The sequence below is a fragment of the Theropithecus gelada genome, chromosome 3 (genome assembly GCF_003255815.1).
Source record: "Theropithecus gelada isolate Dixy chromosome 3, Tgel_1.0, whole genome shotgun sequence".
Classification (NCBI taxonomy): Eukaryota; Metazoa; Chordata; class Mammalia; order Primates; family Cercopithecidae; genus Theropithecus; species Theropithecus gelada.
The window spans coordinates 164,040,826-164,060,556 of NC_037670.1; the positions used below are offsets into that span (position 1 = coordinate 164,040,826).

A 19,731-nucleotide genomic window follows, 5' to 3' on the forward strand; every position below is an offset into this window, starting at 1 on the left:
TTGCTGATCTGCTCCCAAACTGCTTTGTACCTGGTACCAAAGTTAATTTTCCTAAAGCATGGTGTGATCATGACCTTTCTTTGCTCAAACATCTTTGATGCTTCCTTGTGCCTACGTGAAGTCTGAAGCTTTGGGCCTGGTGTTCCAATGGGGCACTGCCCTAGGAACGGGGGATATAGCAGTGCCTCTGCCCTCGCACCACAGCTGGCCATCTGGTTGGGGATCAAGCAATGACAGTAGGATGTGTCAAGTGCTATGGGAAGAGAGGTGGAGAGTGTTCCAAAGGCCCAAAGGACAGGTGCCACAGTCTGGGATCACAGGAGGCTTAGGAGGCAGGGATTGCTGGTCATGCACATTTTCCATTCTCCCCTTCTTCCTGTCAGAATCTCTGCATTGTTGGGCGTGGCAATGGCTTTAGCTAATTGCCCCTATACTCCACAGACTTACTTGGGATAGAAGTGGCCAGTGGAAGGTAAGTGGAAATCACTGGGGGTTCCAGAAAAACTCTTTAAAGGAGTCTGATTCAACAAGAGGCACGCCCTTTTCCCCTTGGTTTTTCCTACTTTCTGTAATCTGGTGTGCAGGTGTGATGGCTGGAACCACAATGGCCACAGTGAGACCATGAGGGAATCCTGAAGATGTAGGGTATATACTAAGGATGATGGTGAGCAGAAAGAGAGAAAGAGCTGGGGTCCCTGATGATCTTGGAGCTCTCAATCCAGCCCTGGGCTGATCACCTCTAGACTTCTTTCAGGTAAAAAACAAAACAAAACAAACAAAAAACCCTTCTTTCTAATTAAACTCTTACTGGGGTTTTCTATTGTAGTCTGCTGAACCTAATCTGAATGAATGCAGTATCCTAGAGACTGTGCAATCAGAAGCATTAAGCAGAAATTTGGTAGGCAAACTAGGGTGCATGGGGGCTACAAGGAGGGTTGGAAGGACCAAGGAGGAGATGGGTTCCAGGCAGAGGGAAGAGTGTTCAAAGGCCCAGAGGAAGGAGTCAGAATAGTTGGGTGTGTCTGGGGCTGGCAGAGAAGGGGTGGGAGGAGAGGAAGCCTTAGGTAGGAGCAGGACTTCGACCATGAGGGACCTTCAGGCCTTGTAAAAAGATGGCCTTAACCCACAGGTAAAGGGACCCCTGAAGGAGTGGTGAGTTTGCACTTTAGGGAGATGCTGCGGGTGCGGAGTGGGAGGGGCTGGAAAGGAAGGAGCAAGAGTGGAGGCTGGGAGACCGCTTAGAAGGCTGCTGCTGTGGTCGGACAAGAGAAGGCATTGGCTTGTACTTGGCCAGTGGCTAGAGGGATGGAGTGCAATGGGCAGACTAAGAGTTTAAAACGGGCCGGGCACGGCAGCTCACACCTGCAATCCTAGAACTTTGGGAGACCCAGGTGGGAGGATCGCTTCAGCTTGGGAGGCCGAGGCTGCAGTGAGCCGTGATTTTGACGCTGCACTCCAGCCTGGGCTACAGAGCGAGACCCTGTCTCAAAAAATAAAAATAAAAATATTTTAAAAGGGAGAATTCACGAGAGTCAGTGGGCTATTGGATTTGGGGGAGGGAGCAGGAAGAGCTGCGGATGAAGAACTGTAGATTGAGAGAGGAACCAGAGGTGGGACTGAGAATGGTGGAGGGGAAAGAGGATCAGGGCTGGAGGCGTAGGGCCTCAGGCGACGCGAGGTCAACTGAGGCAAGGGGCCAGTGAAGACTCCGGAGTCAGACACCCGCCAAGCACATACCTGCCTGGCGCCGCCTTCGGAAATGTCCTTGACCTCAAAATTCCACTTCTCGGCCTCACCTGGGGGCGTTGTCAGCTAATATATGTGAAAGTCCCTGGCGCTTAGTAGGTGCTCAATAAACGTTAACTGAATCTGCAACGTTGCTTCGCTCGCTCCTTTAGACTCTACTCTCTCTGTGTTCATGGTTCGGACGTTTCTCTCCTTTATCAAGAGTCTGAGGGTCAAGTTACAGCCCTTACCACTCTCTGCTCTGGCTCCGGGGCAGCCTGGAAGAAAGGCGCTCATCTTCCCTGAGACTCCCTGCACTGTCCCCGTGAACTTTATTCCCATTTTCACAGATGATGAGCAGGCGGCTGGAGAGGTGGAGCTGAGTTAGAACCAGGTCTCCCGGCTCCAAGACTGCGCTCCCAGCTCGGCAGCATCCGGCCTCCAGCTCAGGTGGCGGGGTCGGGGACCCGGCTGTCCCCGCTCCTCCACGCCTCCTCCCTCTCCGCGCCCGCCCCGCCCCGCGCGGGTCCACGGCTCCCGGCTCCCGGCTCCCGCGCGCCGCCTCGCGCTCCTCCCCAGCCCGGCTGTGCGTGGAGGCTGCGGCTCCGCGGGGCAGGCGCTGAGCGCACGGCGGCGGCACCCGGCGCAGAGGCTCCGGCGCGGGGAGCCGGGCTCAGCTCCGGCCTGCGAGCGCCGCGGTCCTAGCCCACCCGAGGCCGGCCTGGGGGGCCCGCAGGGCGCGCGGAGCGCCGAGTGCGCATCGGGCTGGGCCCCGCACCCCGGTGCAGGAGCGCGGGCGCGGCGCGGCGGAGCGCCCCGCATGGAGCCGGCCCGGGAGCCCCCTGCGAGGGCCCGGCCGCCGCCGCCGGTAGCCGCGCGCCCCGCGCCCGCCCCCACCGCCCCCGCCGCCCCCGCCGCCCCCAGGCCTCGCTCGCCCGCAGAGGCTGAGGCCCGCGGCCCCGAGGGGCTGCTGCGGCGATCCGGGTCGGGCTACGAGGGCAGCACCAGCTGGAAGGCGGCCTTGGAGGGTAAGCGCGGAGCGGCCTCCCTCTCCCGGCCCAGGGACCCCTGCCCAGTCCCGACCCGGGACCCGGAGGCGGTCAGAGTCACCTTGGCCGCTGTCCCAGAGGGGAGAGCTGGGAGCGCGGCGCCGGGACGCGGCGGAGTCATTCATTTCAAGGCGGCCAGACGCCGCTTCATGGGGTGGGGTGGGAGGGAACCGGGGGCCACCGCGAGTCACAGCCTCGACCCCGCCGCTGCTGCGACTCCCTGTCTGACCTTGGAGCGCGCTTCACGCTCTGAGCCTTCGTCTCCTCACGCATGAAGGGGACAGCCACTGCCTGACACCCACCTGAGGGTGGCGGAATCTGTGGCCGTGAACATACTTCAAGTAAAGTAAGAAAGCTGGAGACCCCAGAGGTGGTGCACGCCCCTGTGAGAGCCGCGGGGACCCCGTGTTGGTGGGGCATGTGGGGAGGGCAGGGCAGGGGTGGAGAATCCACGAGAGGCTCTTCCTTGCAAGGTCAGGAGTCACACCTACTCCTCCATCAGACTGCCTCAGGGAGGGACCTCTGGCCTGCCGCGGGGGCAGGAACCCAAGTGGAGAATTGATTTCAAGTTCACGAGCTTTTAGGAAACTGGTATTAGCTACCGCCAGCGGCGTGTGGTGTGGGAGATGCTGGAGTTGGTGAGAGGGTGGCTGGCCGTTTGGGTGTTTCTCAGGGTGCTCCTGGCACCCTGAATCCAGGGACAAGGAGGACCTGGGCAGCATTAACTAGGGAAGCCCGGAGCCTGGATCACTCATCCTTATGGAGGCAGTGTCAGAAAAGGAGGGCTTCCTGGAGTAGGTGACCTCTGAGCGGGCGTGGAGACAGAGGGGAAGGTGTTCCAGACCCAGAGCACGATGATTCCCGGCCAGGTGGTCAAAGCTAGTCTGTCCTATGTGGAAACTGAGCCCTGGAGTACTGGGATGGGGCAGGGTGGAGAGAGATGGGTCTGAAGGACCCGGACGGTGAAGGGCCAGCCAGGTCTTGCCCAGGAGCTTGGACTTTGCTCTGAAGGGGCTACTGAGGGGTGGAGACAGTGGGTTTGCCTTTGGAAGACTGGTGGTGGCCCAGAGGGGTGGGACTGAGGCTCCAGGTCAGGGAGGGGGTGGGGCAGTGCACCAGGAGGGACATAACCAGCACCTGGGCCAAGACAGGACATGGGGGCTGCTGAGGGTGGTGAGGTGGGGGTGGTAATACCAGCCTTCTGCACAAAGGCTGTGGGCCAGGGGACGTGCACTGTCCGAGGAAGGGCTGTGCAGACTCTGAAGCTGGACCCCCAGACAGTGGCAGGGACGGAGGAGGCGAAGATGTTGCGTCACCGAGGAGAAGAGCTGTGGCAGAGCTGTGGGTTGTGAAGAGTTGTGTGGAATGGATGGAGGTGGTGGGACACCTCCCTGTGACGCTGTCTCCGGCTTTACTGTTGGAGTGGCCCTGTGTTCCCACGCTTCCCTCCTGCCAAAGCTATTTCTTGAAGTTGTTCCCTCCTCTTGCCTGTGTTTCTTCATTCATTTATTCATCAGCATTGCTGAAGGGTCTGTCCTAACCTTAACCGAAGCCCCCATGGTAGGGCTGCTTCTGGGCTGCTGTGGCTCTTCAATGCCTCCTGTTTGCTCTTCCTGTCCACCTCCTGCCCTGACTTCTACCCCCTTGGGCTTCCTCCTCTCCACTGTGGCTGGGTTGCCCACCTGCCAGTCAGGCTGCAGAAGAGACCACACACCAAGCTGGAAGGTCACCCAGAGGCTGCCTGGGACCCTGAGTCAAGCCCACTCCCATGCTTAGCATCTTCCTGTGGTCCAGCCTTGCCTCACCATGGCCTCCTGCCTTGCCTTGCTCTCTGACTCATGCCACCTGCAGTCCCCTCCTCCTGCTTTCCCTGGACTCCCCAGGAGCAGTCCCGCTCCTGATGGCCTGTGGTCCTTGGGTGCTCAGCCTCTCAGGCCTACTTTCTTTGCCTGCAGGAGTTTTAGGATCTGGAGTCTGAGTCTGACCAGGGGCCTCCCCTTGGCCAGTTCTCTGAAGGTCTCCTTGGGTACCCCCAAGCTCCTCTCTTCTGAGAGGAGCCTGGAAAAGGAGCCTGAGAGGAGACAGAGGGAAAGGTGTCCCAGACCCAGAGCACGACGTGTTCCGGGTCAGGCGGCCAGAGCTAGTCTGTCCCATGTGGGAACTAAGCCCTGGAGTACTGGTCCTCTCCAGGGTGCTGCTGCAACGGCCCAGTGCTGGCTTTTGCACTGGTCTCCAGCATGCATTCATTCTTTCTGCAACATCCAGGTACCAATCTGGGCCCTGGGCACATTTGTGTTCTCTCAGAGGTTCCAAGACAGGGCCTGAGACAGTGTGGGGAGGTGCAGGAAGCAGAGCATCTGGTAAAGCTGGGGCAGAGCCTTCCATTGCCACAGGCTGGTGGGCTTTCCAACTTCTAGGAGCATTTGTTTCCTCATCTGCTAAGTCAGGTCATGATTTCTACCTCTCAGTAGACAGAGGCCCTGTAGTGTGGGCTGTGTGTACGGTGACTCCTCTTCCCAACTGCCTGGACTTGGCCTCCTGCAGCTCTGCCAGGGGAGCCCACGCCCAATTGCAACACTTTGACTTCTGGTCAGCCTCCCTTGATTCTGCTTCCCACCCCAAACCTGAGTCCAGAGTTCACATAATGAAACACTGTCAATGGGAGGAGGGATCTGTCCCTCTGGGGAACCAGGGTTATGCTGCCCCTGCTTAGCCAAGCACCTGTCTTGAGAGAAATGGGACATTTCCTGACTTGACCAAGCTGAACCCTCCCAAGAAGTCTCTGCTCCTTTATCGCCGGGTTTCCAATGCACATCAAGCACCTGCTACGTGCTGGAGCCATGCTGGGGCTTTCATAGTCATCATCCCAGTCCTCACCTCTCCCCCTTGCAAGGGACTGGTGAGTGTTCTGTTTCATAGACGAGGGAGCCGAGACTGAGAGCCTGAGTGTCTTGCCCAAGGACATCCCAAAGCCCTGTTGTGAAGGCTCTGACCCCTTCCTGCATGGCCAAGGACATCAGCCTTGGTGAGGCTAGCTGGGGATCATCAGATTCCCACACACAGCCTCTCCTCCCCTGCTCCCCAGACAGCCCTGCCACCTCCAGCATTGACGTTTTTCCCTCCTTATGGGTTAAATGAGTCAGAGAGCTTCTTAAATCAGAAAGCTGGGATTACAGCCCAGGTCTTTAAGACTTTTCTGAGATGCATAACTAGCTTTATAAACAGGAAGCCAAACAGAAGTTGCCTTAATCAAGTATTTTCTCTCACTGTAGGTATGAACCTTTCCTTCCAGCCTGGGGTATGAGGCTAGAAAAGGTGACCCGGAGAGCCCGCCTGGGTTCTGGGAACAAGAGAGGTGATTCGAGATGGGGATATTTCCGGCATTGAGAGTGGCAGTGGGGCGGAGTGGCCTGGGGGCACAGGAGAGGGGACAGAGTGAGCCTGCGTGCTCAGCCTATAGATTTTTCAGTGCTCACCGATTCTGAATTTTTAATGCTGAAAGTTTCTTGATTAGGCAAAAACCCACAACTTCCTGATCAAAACCACACACATGCTTTTAGCCTCTTAAAAATTTAAAAATTACCAAACTTCACATTTGGTAGTTTTTAAGTCAAGATTATGCTTGCCAGGCTGTGTCCCCGATGACTTAGAGACAGCAACATGGGCCTTTTTTGGGATATGAGTGTGAGGATGATGGGAGCTTTGTCTGGGCCCGGGAGTCAGGTTTTTTCAGTTGTTCTTTCTAATATTAGGCAAAATCACACACAGTTAGAAACCTAAATAAACTGCACCCTTAAACGCCATCTAATATGGGCCATGGCATAGTAGGGAACAAGAAGTGAGTTAGACATTTGTTAGAAGTTGAGTTGTGTCCCCACCAAAAAAGAGGTGTTGGAGTCTTAACCTCTGGTACCTCTGAATGTGACTGCATATGGAAATACAGTCTGGCAGATTATTTGTAGTAAAGATGAGGTCAGATTGGAGTAGGGTGGGCCCTAATCCCGTATGAACTGGAATTCTTATAGGAAGATGGTCTCATGAAGACAAGGGCACTGTATTAGTCCATTCTCACACTGCTAATAAAGACATACCCAAGACTGGGTAACTTATAAAGGAAAGAGGTTTAATGGACTTATAGTTCCACATGGCTGGGGAGGCCTCACAGTCATGAAGGAAGGTGAAGGAGGAGCAAAGACACGTCTTACATGGTAGCAGGCAAGAGTGTGTGCAGAGGAACTGCCCTTTATAAAACCATCAGATCTTGTGAGACTTATTCACTATCACAAGAACAGCATGATTTTGGAAAAACCTGCCCCCATGATTCAATTACCTCCCACCCAGACCCTCCCATGACATGTGGGAACTATGGGAACTACAATTCAAGTTGAGATCTGGGTGGGGACATAGTCGAACCACATAAGACACACCGAGAGAATACCATGTGATGATAAAGGCAGAGATTGGAGTGATGTGGCTGCAAGCCAAGGAGTGCCAAAGTCCGTCAGCAACCACTGGACACTAGGAAGAGGCAAGGAGGGAGTACCTGCAGAGTCAGAGGAAGCATGGTCCAGTGCAGCATCTAGAGAAATTATCCCTGAGACATAATGAAGAGGCACCTCGGGTCTGGCAGTGTTGGAGATACAGGTACCGATCCCTCTTCCCTGTGTGGTCTTTCCTACAAACTCAGTTGAATTTAAGGTTGACCAAGGATGTTGTCATTTGGTGTGACTAAATTTCTCTCATAGTTTTTGAGTCCCAGTGGGTGCTCTGTAACATGCAAGGCAATGACCCAGCCCTATTTCAGGGAATCTGAAGGTGAGTAAAGCACAGTCCTTACCCCAAAGGAGCCTAGGGCTGATGGTCATCATCACACTGATGGCCCGCATAATCACCACAAGTTGATTGAGTAGAGTTTATTACGCCAGGCACTGTGCTAAGCACTGTACACTGAGTTCCTATAACACTCTAAGAGACAGATAGATATTATCATTACCTCATTTTCAAGATGAGGAAAATGGACTACAATAGTGGCTAAGAAACTTTACCATCCGTACACATCTAGAAAGTGGCAGAGCTGGGATTTGAACCCAGGCAAAGTGATGTAGATGCTATGCTCTTATCTTCAGTGCACAAAGGATTACAGCATCAATGATAGAGAAGAGGCTAATAGAAGGGAGAAGAAGGATGCACCCAGCATGCTCACCATAGGCAGCCATCCTGTAGCTCCAGGGAACTGTGATGAAGCTGCCACCAAGGACAGCAGAGCAGGAACAGAGAGAGCCCAGTCCAGTGCAGGCTGAAGCCTCTGCTCTTACCATATCTGAAGCTACCTACCCAGGACTCCCTGTCACTTGCCAACATAGACCTTGCCCATAGGAAAGACTAGAAATGTTTGTTGGACTTGCAGGTCAAGATGGCAGACTGAACACATGCATTTTTTCTTTTTCCCTTCAGAAGCCCACTAATACAACAGTAAAGGGGCCAGGTGCGGTGGCTCATGCCTATAATCCCAGCACTTTGGGAGGCTAAGGTGGGTGGATCACCTGAGGTCAGGAGTTTGAGATCAATCTGGCCAACATGGAGAAACCCCAACTCTACTAAAAATGCAACAGGTTAGCCAGGCATGGTGGCGGGCGCCTACAGTCCCAGCTACTCAGGAGGCTGAGGCAGGAGAATCACTTGAGCCTGGGAGGCGGAGGTTGCAGTGAGCAAAAAAAACCCCAAAATTAGTCGGGCATGGTGTCACGTGCCTATAATCCCAGCTACTCGGGAAGCTGAGGCAGGAGAATTGCTTGAACCTGGGAGGTGGAGATTGCAATGAGCTGGGATTGTGCCACTGCACTGCAGCCTGGGTGACAGAGCAAGACTCCATCTCAAAAAAAAAAAAAACAAAAACAAAAAAACCAAACCAAACAGCAAAGGGATTTTTAAAAGGCCATAAGGACAAGAACAAGAGAGAAAATAGCAACAAAATAGAGAGCTAAGGAGCAAGTGGATAAATGGTAACTGACTTCACCCCACCTGAGAAAGTCCAGAGAGGACAGGAGCCACCTGAGCCTCACGGGAGGACTCCTAAGGCTCAGGGGTTGGTGGCAGTGCTTGAAGATGGGGCTGAGAACAGGAGGACTGGTTGAAAATTTCTTTAAGGAGGATTTAGATTCCCATTCTGTACAGATTCTCCCCAGCCCTGGCAGGAACCTGGGGTGAAATCTCTCAAGAGGGCTTCAGCCGGGCACAGTGGGTCACGCCTGTAATCCCAGCACTTTGGGAGGCCGAGGCAGGCAGATCACCTGAGGTCAGGAGTTTGAGACCAGCCTGACCAACATGGTGAAACCCTGTTTCTACTAAAATTACAAAAATTAGCTGGGCGTGGTGGCAGGTGCCTGTAATCCCAGCTACTCGGGAGGCCGAGGTGGGAGAATTGCTTGAATCCAGGAGGAGGAGGTTGCAGTGAGCCGAGATCACACCACTGCACTCCAGCCTGGGTGACAGAGTGAGATTCTGTCTCAAAAAAAAAAAAAAAAAAAAAGAAAAAAGAAAGAAAGAAAGAAAAAGAAAGACAGCACCACCCTGAGAGCAAGCAACTAAGCCAACATTTACATATTGAATGCTGAGGACAACGTCCCAGCCTCTTCCCTCAGCTAGCCCGTATTCTCTAGGGGAGAAAACAGAAAAGCCTCCTCCATGGACTCTCATCCATCCAAGAGGAAAAACATAATGAAATAAGCATTCGGAGAATCCCAAGGATCATCCCAGCCAGATCACTCTACTGTGTCCCCCACAGCTAATAAGCCCCCATCTATGGGCTTGGAGGCTCCAACAAAGCCATTAGTCTTCCTGCCTTAATCATGAACAGATAACTGTGGTCCCCAGACCACTGAGGAAAGTCTCTAACATGGAAGCTCAAGACCAAAACAGAGGTTATACAGGGGGAAATAATCTTTCTGCTCATTTTCCCCACCCCTCCAAAAAACCTGTCAGTCATATCTTCAGAGAGAAGAGATAAGAGAAAGTACTGCATCATTAAAACAAGAATAGGATTCTTTAAGAGTGGGTATTCATAGAACAGCAGCAACAAAACCAAGCAAACCTTGGAAATTAAAAATATAGTCACAGAAATTAAGAACTCAGTAGAAGGGTAGGATGATAACATTGAGAAAATGTTCCAGGAAATAGAGCAAAAAGGCAAAGAGATAGCAAGCAAGAGGGGAAAATAAGATGAGAAATTTGGAGGACCAATCTAAGAGATCCGACATTTGAAGACTATGCCTTCCAGAAGAAAACAAAACATGGAAGAGAAGAAATCATCAATAATATAATTAAAGAAAATTTCCTGGCTGGGCACAGTGGCTCATGCCTGTAATCCCAGCAGTTCAGGAGGCCGAGGCGGGTGGATCACCTGAGGTCAGGAGTTCAAGACCAGCCTGGCCAACATGGTGAAACCCCATTTCTACTAAAAATACAAAAAATTAGCCAGGTGTGGTGGCAGGCACCTGTAATCCCAGCTACCTGGGAGGCTGAGGCAAGAAAATTGCTTGAACCCAGGAGGTGGAAGTTGCAGTGAGCTGAGATCATGCCATTGCACTCCAGCCTGGGCAACAGAGCGAGACTCTGTCTCAAAAAAAAAAAAAAAAAAAGAAAGAAAAGAAAGAAAATTTCCTGGAACTGAAAAATACCACTTTCCAGATTGAAAGGGCCTACTAGAGTAGATGAAACAGACCCAACCAAGGCATGGCACGCAATTATGAAATTTTAGAACATTGTGCGATGAAGACCCTAAAAGCATCTAGAAAGAAAATAATTAAGCAGTTGAAAAGGATCATGGGTGAGAATGGACCTAGACTTTTTGAAAGCAACACTGAAGTTAGAAGACAATTAAGTGATACCTTCAAAATTCTGAAGGAAAATTATTCTCGATCTATAATACTTAGTCCTCTGGGTTCACAATTCCACGAGCAACATTCACCAGTGCACCATGGAACACAATGAGAATCTTTGCTCCTCGGGTTTGTGCAGTGCAATGCTTTGGCTCTACCCTTCCTCAGGCAGCCATTGGATGATGTGCTTCACCAAGATGAGGGAGTAAACCAAGGAAGGGGAAGGCATGGGAGAAAAGGAACAGAGGAGTCAACATAGGAGAGGGGCAGATAAATCCTCAGACTGCTGGTGTGGGGAGACCCTGGATGGCAGCTGGGCTTAGAAGGCAACTAGTCAGATTCGAGCAGGTCAGAAAGTTCCAAGGGACATTTCTTCAAGATGGTCGTTATGGCCTGCATGTTGGTTTCCTCCCCAAATTTATAGGTTGAATCACTAACCTCCAACGTGATGATATTGAGGTGGGTAATTGAGCGGTAATTAGGTTTAGATGAGGTCATGAGGGAGAGCTCCCATGATGGAATTACTACCCTTATAAGAAGAGGAAGAGACACCAGAACTTCCTCTCTCCACTATGTGAGGACACAGTAAAAAAGCGACTGTCAGCAAGCCAGGAAGTGGGCCCCCACCAGAACCTGACCATGCTGGCACCCTGATCTAGCCTCTAGAACTATCAGGAGAAATAAATGTCTGTTGTTTAAGCCACCCAGTCTATGACAGTTTGTTGTAGCAGACTGAGCTAAGACCAAAGTGAAAGAGAAATTCCGATTTTGTCTCATCATGAAAGAGGAGTTTTGGCGTTGAAATATGATACGCATACAGAAACTGAGCAAAGGGAAAAGAAGACCAGGATTAACAGGGAAACGAAGTTCTGTGGACATGATCACAGCACACGGCATGGCTTTGCTGAGAGTACTGTTTACACTGACCTAAGAATATAACACCAAAGTATCAAGCTAATACAAACTATGATATTGAGAGGGCAGGGAGTGAGTGGTCAGGGTAGAGTGGTAATGCAGAGAATTAAGTCTGCATCACTATAATGGGAAGTCAATAAATTATATCTAAAACAGAAAAAAATCTAGAAGTATTTACATACACATGGCACTTAGAAATTTGGAGCTAATACCAAAAGAGTCAGCTAAAAGAGTTGAAAATGGTTGGCTTTGGGGAAGAAGCAATGTTATTACTACTATTATTATTTTTTGGAGACAGAGTCTTGCTTTGTTACTCAGATTGGAGTGCACCGATGTGATCTTGGCTCACTGCAACCTCCGTCTCCTGAGTTCAATCGATTCTCCTGCCTCAGCCTATAGGTAGCTGGGATTACAGGCACACACCACCACACCCGGCTGATTTCTGTAATTTTTGTAGAGACAAGGTTTCACCATGTTGGCCAGGCTGGTCTCGAACTCCTGACTTCAAGTGATCCGCCTGCCTCAGCCTCCCAAAGTGTTGGGACTACAGGCGCAATCCACTGCGCTCTGCACTATTATTTTTTAAATGAAGCCTATTAGAATTTCTTGATTCCTTAAATCTGTGCTTTTCAGACTATCCTTGGTGAAGGAAACAGGTTTCTTTTCAAAATCCTTTGTAAAATACAATACAAATGAATAACGAGCAACAGGCACTTGGATATTGGGTAATGCTGAATTGCTACAGATTCTTCCTCTCAATTTTGGCACTTTTATCATGATGGACAAGTAACAGTTTACAGACAAACACTGAACTGCAGAGACAGTGTTTTCATCTATGATTTATGTATAACATTGACTAAAAAAAACACTTTCAAAATGGGTGCACAACAACGTAACTGCACTTAACTGTGCACTTAATGGTTAAGATGGTAAAAAAAAAAATCCAAACAAAGTTGTAAAGGGAATTCACACCTGCTAGGAGGGCCGTAATCAAAACAATGCAAACCAACAAGTGTTGGTGAGGATGTGGAGAAACTGGAACCCTTGTCTATTGCTAGTGAGAATGTAAAGTTATGCAACCAGTGATGGAGTTTGTGGTTCCTCAGAAAGAACTATTGGGAGCGGCGGCGGTGTCGGCAGCGGCTGTAACGAAGAGAGTTTGGCGCGATGTCTCACACCATTTTGCTGGTACAGACTACCAAGAGGCCAGAAGGCAGAACTTATGCTGACTATGAATCTGTGAACGAATGCATGGAAGGCATTTGTGAAATGTATGAAGACATGTGAAAAGAATGAATCCCAACAGTCCCTCTATCACATATGACATCAGTCAGTTGTTTGATTTCATCAATGATCTGGCAGACCTCAGCTGCCTGGTTTACCGAGCTGATATCCAGACATACCAGCCTTATAAAAAAAGACTGGATTAAAGAGAAGATCTATATGCTTCTTCATCGGCAGGCTCAACAGGCTGAGAAATAACTGTGTTGGAAGCATTGGGGGATGGGGGTGGGCTTGGAACACGGGTGTGTACAGTGTGCTGTAGTGGAAGTTTTGTATCATAGTAATCCTGTTTCCACTTTGTTATACTCCAGCCAAGATTGACTGTATTAGATGAAATGTGAAGATCTTGTTCAATCAGAAACCCCTGTTGCCCCCTCTTTTTTTCTTTTCTTTCTTTTTTTTTACTCAAACATTTTTATGATGATTTAGATGGAAGTTGTTCTTTGTCAGTTAATGTTGGTTCCAGTCCTTCAGTCTCCAACTGGGTTCCAGTCCATTCAGCTGGAATGCATAACATTCACTGTAGTAACCCTTCTTCAAGTTGGAGAGGGGAGGGTGGAAACACAGTTTAGCCATGTCCTCAAGATAAAGTTTTGGTAAAAATAAATAAGTGTTCTTTAGTAAAAAAACAAAACAAGTAAAACTACCATGTGATCCAGCAACTCCACTCCTAAGCATATACCCAAAAGAATTGAAAGCAAGGACTTGAACAGATACTCATACACCATGTTCTTAGCTGCATTATTCACAATAGCCAAAAGGTGGAAACAGCCAAAATGTCTACCAACAGATGAATGGATAAACACAACGTGGTCTTGCTATACAGTGGAACATTATTCAGCCTTAAGATGGAATGAAGTTCTGACGTATGTGACAACATGGATGAGCCTTGAAAACATGCTGTGAAAGGAACCAGACACAAAGGACAAATACTGGATGTTTCCTCTTATATGAGCTTCCTAGAGTGGTCCAATTCATAGAGACAGAAAGGAGAAGGGTGGTTGCCAGGGGCTGGGGAGAGGAAGGGATGGGAGTTGTTTAAGGGGACAGAACTTCTGTCTGGGATGATGAAAAAGTTTGCAAACAGACAGTGATGATGGTTGCACGACATTGTGAATGTACTTAATGCCACTAACTGTACACTAAAAAATGGTTAAAATTGCAAATTTTACGTTACATATTTTCATCACAACTTAAAAAATTCTTAAAATACCCTAGGTTTAAAGTCTAAAAGGTTTCTCTCGTTAAATATAAAATGAGAATATTAAATGATAACAAAATAAAATAAATAAATGAAAATAACAAAGGGAGAACCCAGAGGATCAGGAAGAGGACGGATAGTGTAGAGGTGGGTGAGTTTTAGAAAGTATCTATGGAGGAGGTGGAGGAGGAGACTTCGGGAGCAAAGATTCAGTAGCAGGGCTGTGAGGGCTGAATGGGTTATTTTGAGGAACCCATGTGGCTGAAACCTGCGACCGCATAGAGAAGAGCAGGAGATTCAAGGTGGAAAGCTCTGACCATCACTGAAGATTCTGTGAGCAGTGGGTAGCCCGGCAGGGAGGGTTTCAAGCTGAGGAGTCACAGAATCAGAACTGCATTCTACATCAGTGGGTCGCAAACTCCAGCCTGCATCAGAATCACCTGGAGGGCTTGTTTAAACACAGCTTGTTGGCCGGGTGTGGTGGCTCACACCTGTAATCCCGGCACTTTGGGAGGCTGAGGTGGGCGGATCATTTGAGGTCAGGAGTTCGAGACCAGCCTGGCCAACACGGTGAAACCCCGTCTCAAAACAACAACAACAACAACAAAACACAGTTTGCTGGGCTCCACCTCCCCCTGTTTCTCATTAGCAGGATATGGGGCTGGTGGTGGGATGGCAGTGGGACAGGTGGTGGGATGTTGAACTCCTCTCTCTTCTCCTAGACACCACCACACGTCTCCTGCTGGGTGCCATCGCGGTCCTTCTGTTTGCCATCTTGGTGGTGATGAGCATCTTGGGTGAGCATGCATGTCAGAGCATTTATGCAATTCAATTTGCACACTCCTTGTTAAAAGCACATCTAATTAGTTAAAGAAAGATTCTAGACGTTCCAAGAATCCTGTGGGGGACTAAGTAAGTAGAAAATACATAGTGTCAGTTGTTGAGATTTTAGCTTAAAATAATATATTCACACACAGACTATACATGTCCCCTTTATTAAGCCATGCAAGTAGAGTGGAGATGTTACTTAGGTATTATTTTTTAAGTGCTGTGAGAACTCAGAACAAACTTGGGGTAGGTTAGGAAGACAGTGCTTCTTGGAGGAGATGGTTTGGGAATAAGGATCATATTCAGTCAGGCACAGTGGCTCACGCCTGTAATCCCAGCACTTTGGGAAGCTGAAGTGAGTGGATCACCTGAGGTCAGGAGTTTGAGACCAGCCTGGCCAACATGGTGAAACCTCATCTCTACTAAAAGTACAAAAATTAGCTAGCTGTGGTGGTGGGTGCCTGTAACCCCAGCTAGTCGGAGGCTGAGGCAGGAGAATTGCTGGAACCTGGGAGGCAGAGGTTGCAGTGAACTGAGATCGCACCACTGCACTCTACCCTGGGCGACAGAGAGAGAGAGACTCCATCTCAAAACAAAACAAAACAAAACAAAACAAAACAACAAAAAAAACCCCACACATCACATTCAGTCAGCAAACATTTATTGAGTGCTGCTGTGTGCTAAGCTCTGGGCTAAGTGCTAGGGTTAAAAAGAAGACGAATATGACACTGTCTCCTGTGTCCAGGGGTAAGTGCAATAATAGAGGTATTACTGCCCAGTGGCTTCCCAGAAGGAAAACACATGTGCAATGAACCCTGAAGAATGAATAGGAGCTTCCCAGAGATTAGGAGGTAGAGAGTGCTAGGGAGGAAAAAGCTTTTCCTCTGCCCTCTTAAGTTCAGTGTCTAGGGGCCTGTAAATTAAACTATCAAAGACAAATTAGCAGGAGAAAAGGTACCTAATGTTTCTTAATATTTATGTTCATGGGATTTCACAGATAATAAGTGAAACTCAAAGAAGAATTTAGACTCAGGGGCTTACACACCTTTTTAACAAAGGAAAGAGGGCTTGGGTTTCAAGAGCTGGTAAATTAAGGGAAGTGACTAGGAAATACACGGAGGAACAATAGGAGATAAAGGCTATTTTAGTAAGCTTTGCTTATGCAAACTAATCTTGGTGTTGATTCCTTGGCATGTTTGATGATGAGTCACTCTTCCCTCCCTGGTTTAGGGTGGGCAGTGGGGGTATGGGAGGGTATGGGGTGAGGGATGGGGAGTAGGGCAGCTCCCTCCCCAAAGGGAAATTTATGCCCTACTTTCTGGCAGATGAGAGGGTAGAGAACTCTTCCTGTTGATTCTGAATTGCCTTCAGCTTAAAATGATCCATATGTCAAAGTGGCATATTTTAGGGTGGCATATTCTGGACCCTATCAAGGGAATAGAACATTCTAAGTGGGAGAGGCCTGAGAAACAGAGAGAGTGTGTGGAACTGACAGGGTTGGATAAATGAAAAAGGTAGAAACTGCAACTAAGAACGTGTGAGGCTATATGAACAGGGAATCTGATTACTTTTAAGAGATTCAAATACAAGTGTATTGTAGGTTCTGAAGGGTTTCCAAAAATGATATTAGTGCCTCTGTCTTTAATCTTTGAGAAATGCCGTAAGACCAGAGGTGGAATCCATAAAATGGGGGAAAATTCCACCAAGATTATCAATTCCTACCAAACCCTCCCCTATAGGGCTTGTATGACAAGGACAGGGGTTCTGAGTGTTTAGAAATGGATATGGCAGCTGGGTGCAGTGGCTCAAGCCTGTAATCCCAGCACTTTGGGAGGCCAAGGTGGGTGGATTACTTGAGGTCAGGAGTTCGAGACCAGCCTGGCCAACATGGTGAAACCCTGTCTCTACAAAAAATACAAAAATTAGCTGGGCATGGTTGTGTGCACCTGTAGTCACAGCTACTCGGGAGGCTGAGGAAGAAGAATCGCTTGAATCCGGGAGGCAGAGGTTGCAGTGAGCTGAGATTGTGCCACTGCACTCCATCCTGAGCGACAGAAGAGACTCTGTCTTAAAAAAAACAAACAAAAAATAAGGGTAACCACTGGGCCTAGCTTAAATTCACCTAGAATAATTCCTACAAATTAAATCAGTTTTCTTTTATCCTCTTACATCAGTTTTCTTTTATCCTCTTACTAGGTTGGGAGGCCAGAGAATGTGTAGACATAGCTAATATGATTTCAATAAAGCACAACAGTCTCTTAGGAGATCCTTGCGGAAAAGCAGTTGAGATGTGAGATGTAACCACACCATGGTCAGTACTCCCAGGTGGACTTGCATCTCATTGAACACATATATATGCCCAGGGGGTGTCGATGAATGAATTGGTGTCTGTGTGGCTGGAGATCCCTAGGGGCTTGAGTACCAGAGGCCTGTTCTTGGCTCTGTCCTGGTCTACATTTTAATCAATCACTTGTATGAAAACAAACAAAAAGTATGCTTATGGAATTTGCAGCTGACACAATCCAAAGACACAATCCCACATGACAGATGGGTGAAAGAAATCAAGATTCAAATGTATCTTGAAAAACTCAAATGATGAGCCAGAGTGAATGAGATAAATGTGGAAGAAATAAATATAAGGTTCTGCATTTGGATTTAAGAAGTTATTTTCACATGTTCTGACACTGGGGGAGACCTGGCTTAGAATCAGATCATATGAAAACAATCTAAGATTGTGGATTAATTCCATTTGGCAAGGAGGCCCTTTGAGAAGCTCCGGGCTCCCTTCCCAGAAAAGTCCATGTATGCACATACCCGCCGATCTGTTCACGGAAGCAGTCTGCAGACTGGAGATCCCATGACAACTGGAAGACAGCATGGTGGTCACTGTCGCTGCTGGTAGAGCCACATCTGATGTGTCCCGGTCTGTCCTGGTGGCAGTGATTCAGTGGTAACCTGGGGACATTGCAGTGAGCAGGCAGGATGGAGAGCAACCCTTGCCAGGAATCTCGGGAGAGATGGCATCTGTTTCAACCTGGATGAGGCAGGCTGGTGTGCTTCTTTGAGTAGGGGGTAGAAGACAGAACGGGTGTCTCTGGGTCACTCCAGAGGCTAGATCCTAGACCAGCAGGTCTCGGTCACAGGGGTACAGGTTGGGACTCAACATTTAAGAACTTTCCATGCACACTAACAGCAAGGGGGTTAAGAAAATAAAAAATGCAAAGAACTTCCCAGCAGTTCAGTGGTGGAATGGCAGCCTTGGTAGCTAATGTGGGCATGGTTAATGATAGCGGGCAGTCTGTCCTGCTGTTGGTACCTGGCCTAGCTGGAAAGAGAGGACACGTAGCTGCCAGGTCTCTTCCCAGTCTGAGTTTCTGGCGTTCCATGCCTCTGGGAGTTTGGAGACAGAGGAGATCCTAACCCAGTAGCTGCGCCGCTGTCATGTCCTCCTGCGGTGATGCCTGCCAGGCTTCCCACTGTCCCCTTTCTCATTCATTTAGTGGCCACCCTTTTACCTCCAGGCACCAGGAGAGGTGCTTACCGGAGAGGATAGCCACGCCTGCAGTGTCCCTGGAGGATGCCAAAGCTGAGGCAGGGGAGGGAGCCACAGAAAGCAGGGTGGGACTCTGGCTGGGGAGTGGGGCGGGCAGGGCCAAGCCGGTCTCTTCCCTGCAGCTTCCAAGGGCTGCATCAAGTGTGAAGCGCCCTGCCCAGAGGACTGGCTGCTCTACGGAAGGAAGTGTTACTTCTTTTCTGAGGAACCCAGAGACTGGAACACAGGCAGGCAGTACTGCCACACCCACGAGGCAGTGCTGGCTGTGATTCAGAGCCAGAAGGAGCTGGTGAGTGTGCCGAGGTGAAGGGCGGCGGGGGAAGGGATCTTCAGGGCCCCCAACCTTGACTCTAGGGGACAGTCACACCCTAAAGGATGCAGTGTTCCCTGTGACCCATCTCCAAAGCCACCACCTGCTGCATAACCACTGGGGGTGCAGGAAGACCTCATGGTCTGAGCACGTCAATGAGTGGCTCCAGTTTCCACTTCCATTGTCAAGGCCACCTATTTCAATCCAAGGCCCACTGGTTGAGGTCACTTAGCATTATAAACCATAAGAATGACCAATTATAAAGTTGGTGATGTGGTATACACCTCTAGTACCAGCTACTCGGGAGGCTGAGGCAGGAGGATCACTTGAGCCCAGGAGTTGGAAGTTAGTCTGGGCAACACAGTAAGACCCTAGCTCTACAAAAAGTAAAAGGAAAATTAGCTGGGCATGGTGGAGTGTGCCTGTAGTCCCAGCTACTTAGGAGGCTGAGGCAGGAGGATCACTTGAACCCACGAGTTCAAGGCCAGCCTGGGTAACATAGCAAGACTTTGTCTCTCTCTTTTTTTTTTTTGAGGCAGTCTCACTCTGTCGCCCAGGCTGGAGTACAGTGGTGCCATCTCGGCTCACTGCAGCCTCTGCCTCCTGGGTTCAAGCGATTCTCATCCTCCTGAGTCCCTGGGACTGCAGCCGTGCGCCACCACGCTTGGCTACTTTTTGTATTTTTAGTAGAGACGGGGTTTCACCATGTTGGCCAGGCTGGGCTTGAACTCCTGGCCTCAAGTGATCCACCTGCCTAGGCCTCCCAAAGTGCTGGGATTACAGGTGTGAGCTACTGTGCCCAGCCACAAGACTTGTTTCTTAAGAAAAAAAGAATTGACCGGGCGCAGTGGCTCATGCCTATAATCGCAGCACTTTGGGAGGCCAAGGTGGGCAGATCATGAGGTCAGGAGATCGAGACCATCCTGGCTAACACTGTGAAACTCTGTCTCTACTAAAAATACAAAAAAAAAAAAAAAAAAAAAAAAAAA

At 49.5% G+C, this 19,731-nt stretch overlaps 1 protein-coding gene and 1 pseudogene across 2 annotated transcripts in view; both read left to right on the top strand.

Moving 5' to 3' along the window:
* Window positions 1-2,545: 2,545 nt before the first annotated feature.
* The window catches only part of CLEC2L (C-type lectin domain family 2 member L), a 20,609-nt gene continuing 3,423 nt past the window's right edge, over window positions 2,546-19,731 (top strand). Inside the window, exons 1-3 of one of the 2 annotated variants that reach the window (XM_025380444.1) lie at window positions 2,546-2,753; window positions 14,774-14,848; window positions 18,555-18,721. In XM_025380444.1, the coding sequence (XP_025236229.1) occupies window positions 2,546-2,753; window positions 14,774-14,848; window positions 18,555-18,721 (450 nt within the window). The remainder of the gene's footprint in view (window positions 2,754-14,773; window positions 14,849-18,554; window positions 18,722-19,731) is intronic. The other variant, XM_025380445.1, reaches the window with a different exon arrangement.
* Window positions 12,734-13,048, top strand: LOC112621173 (annotated as a pseudogene).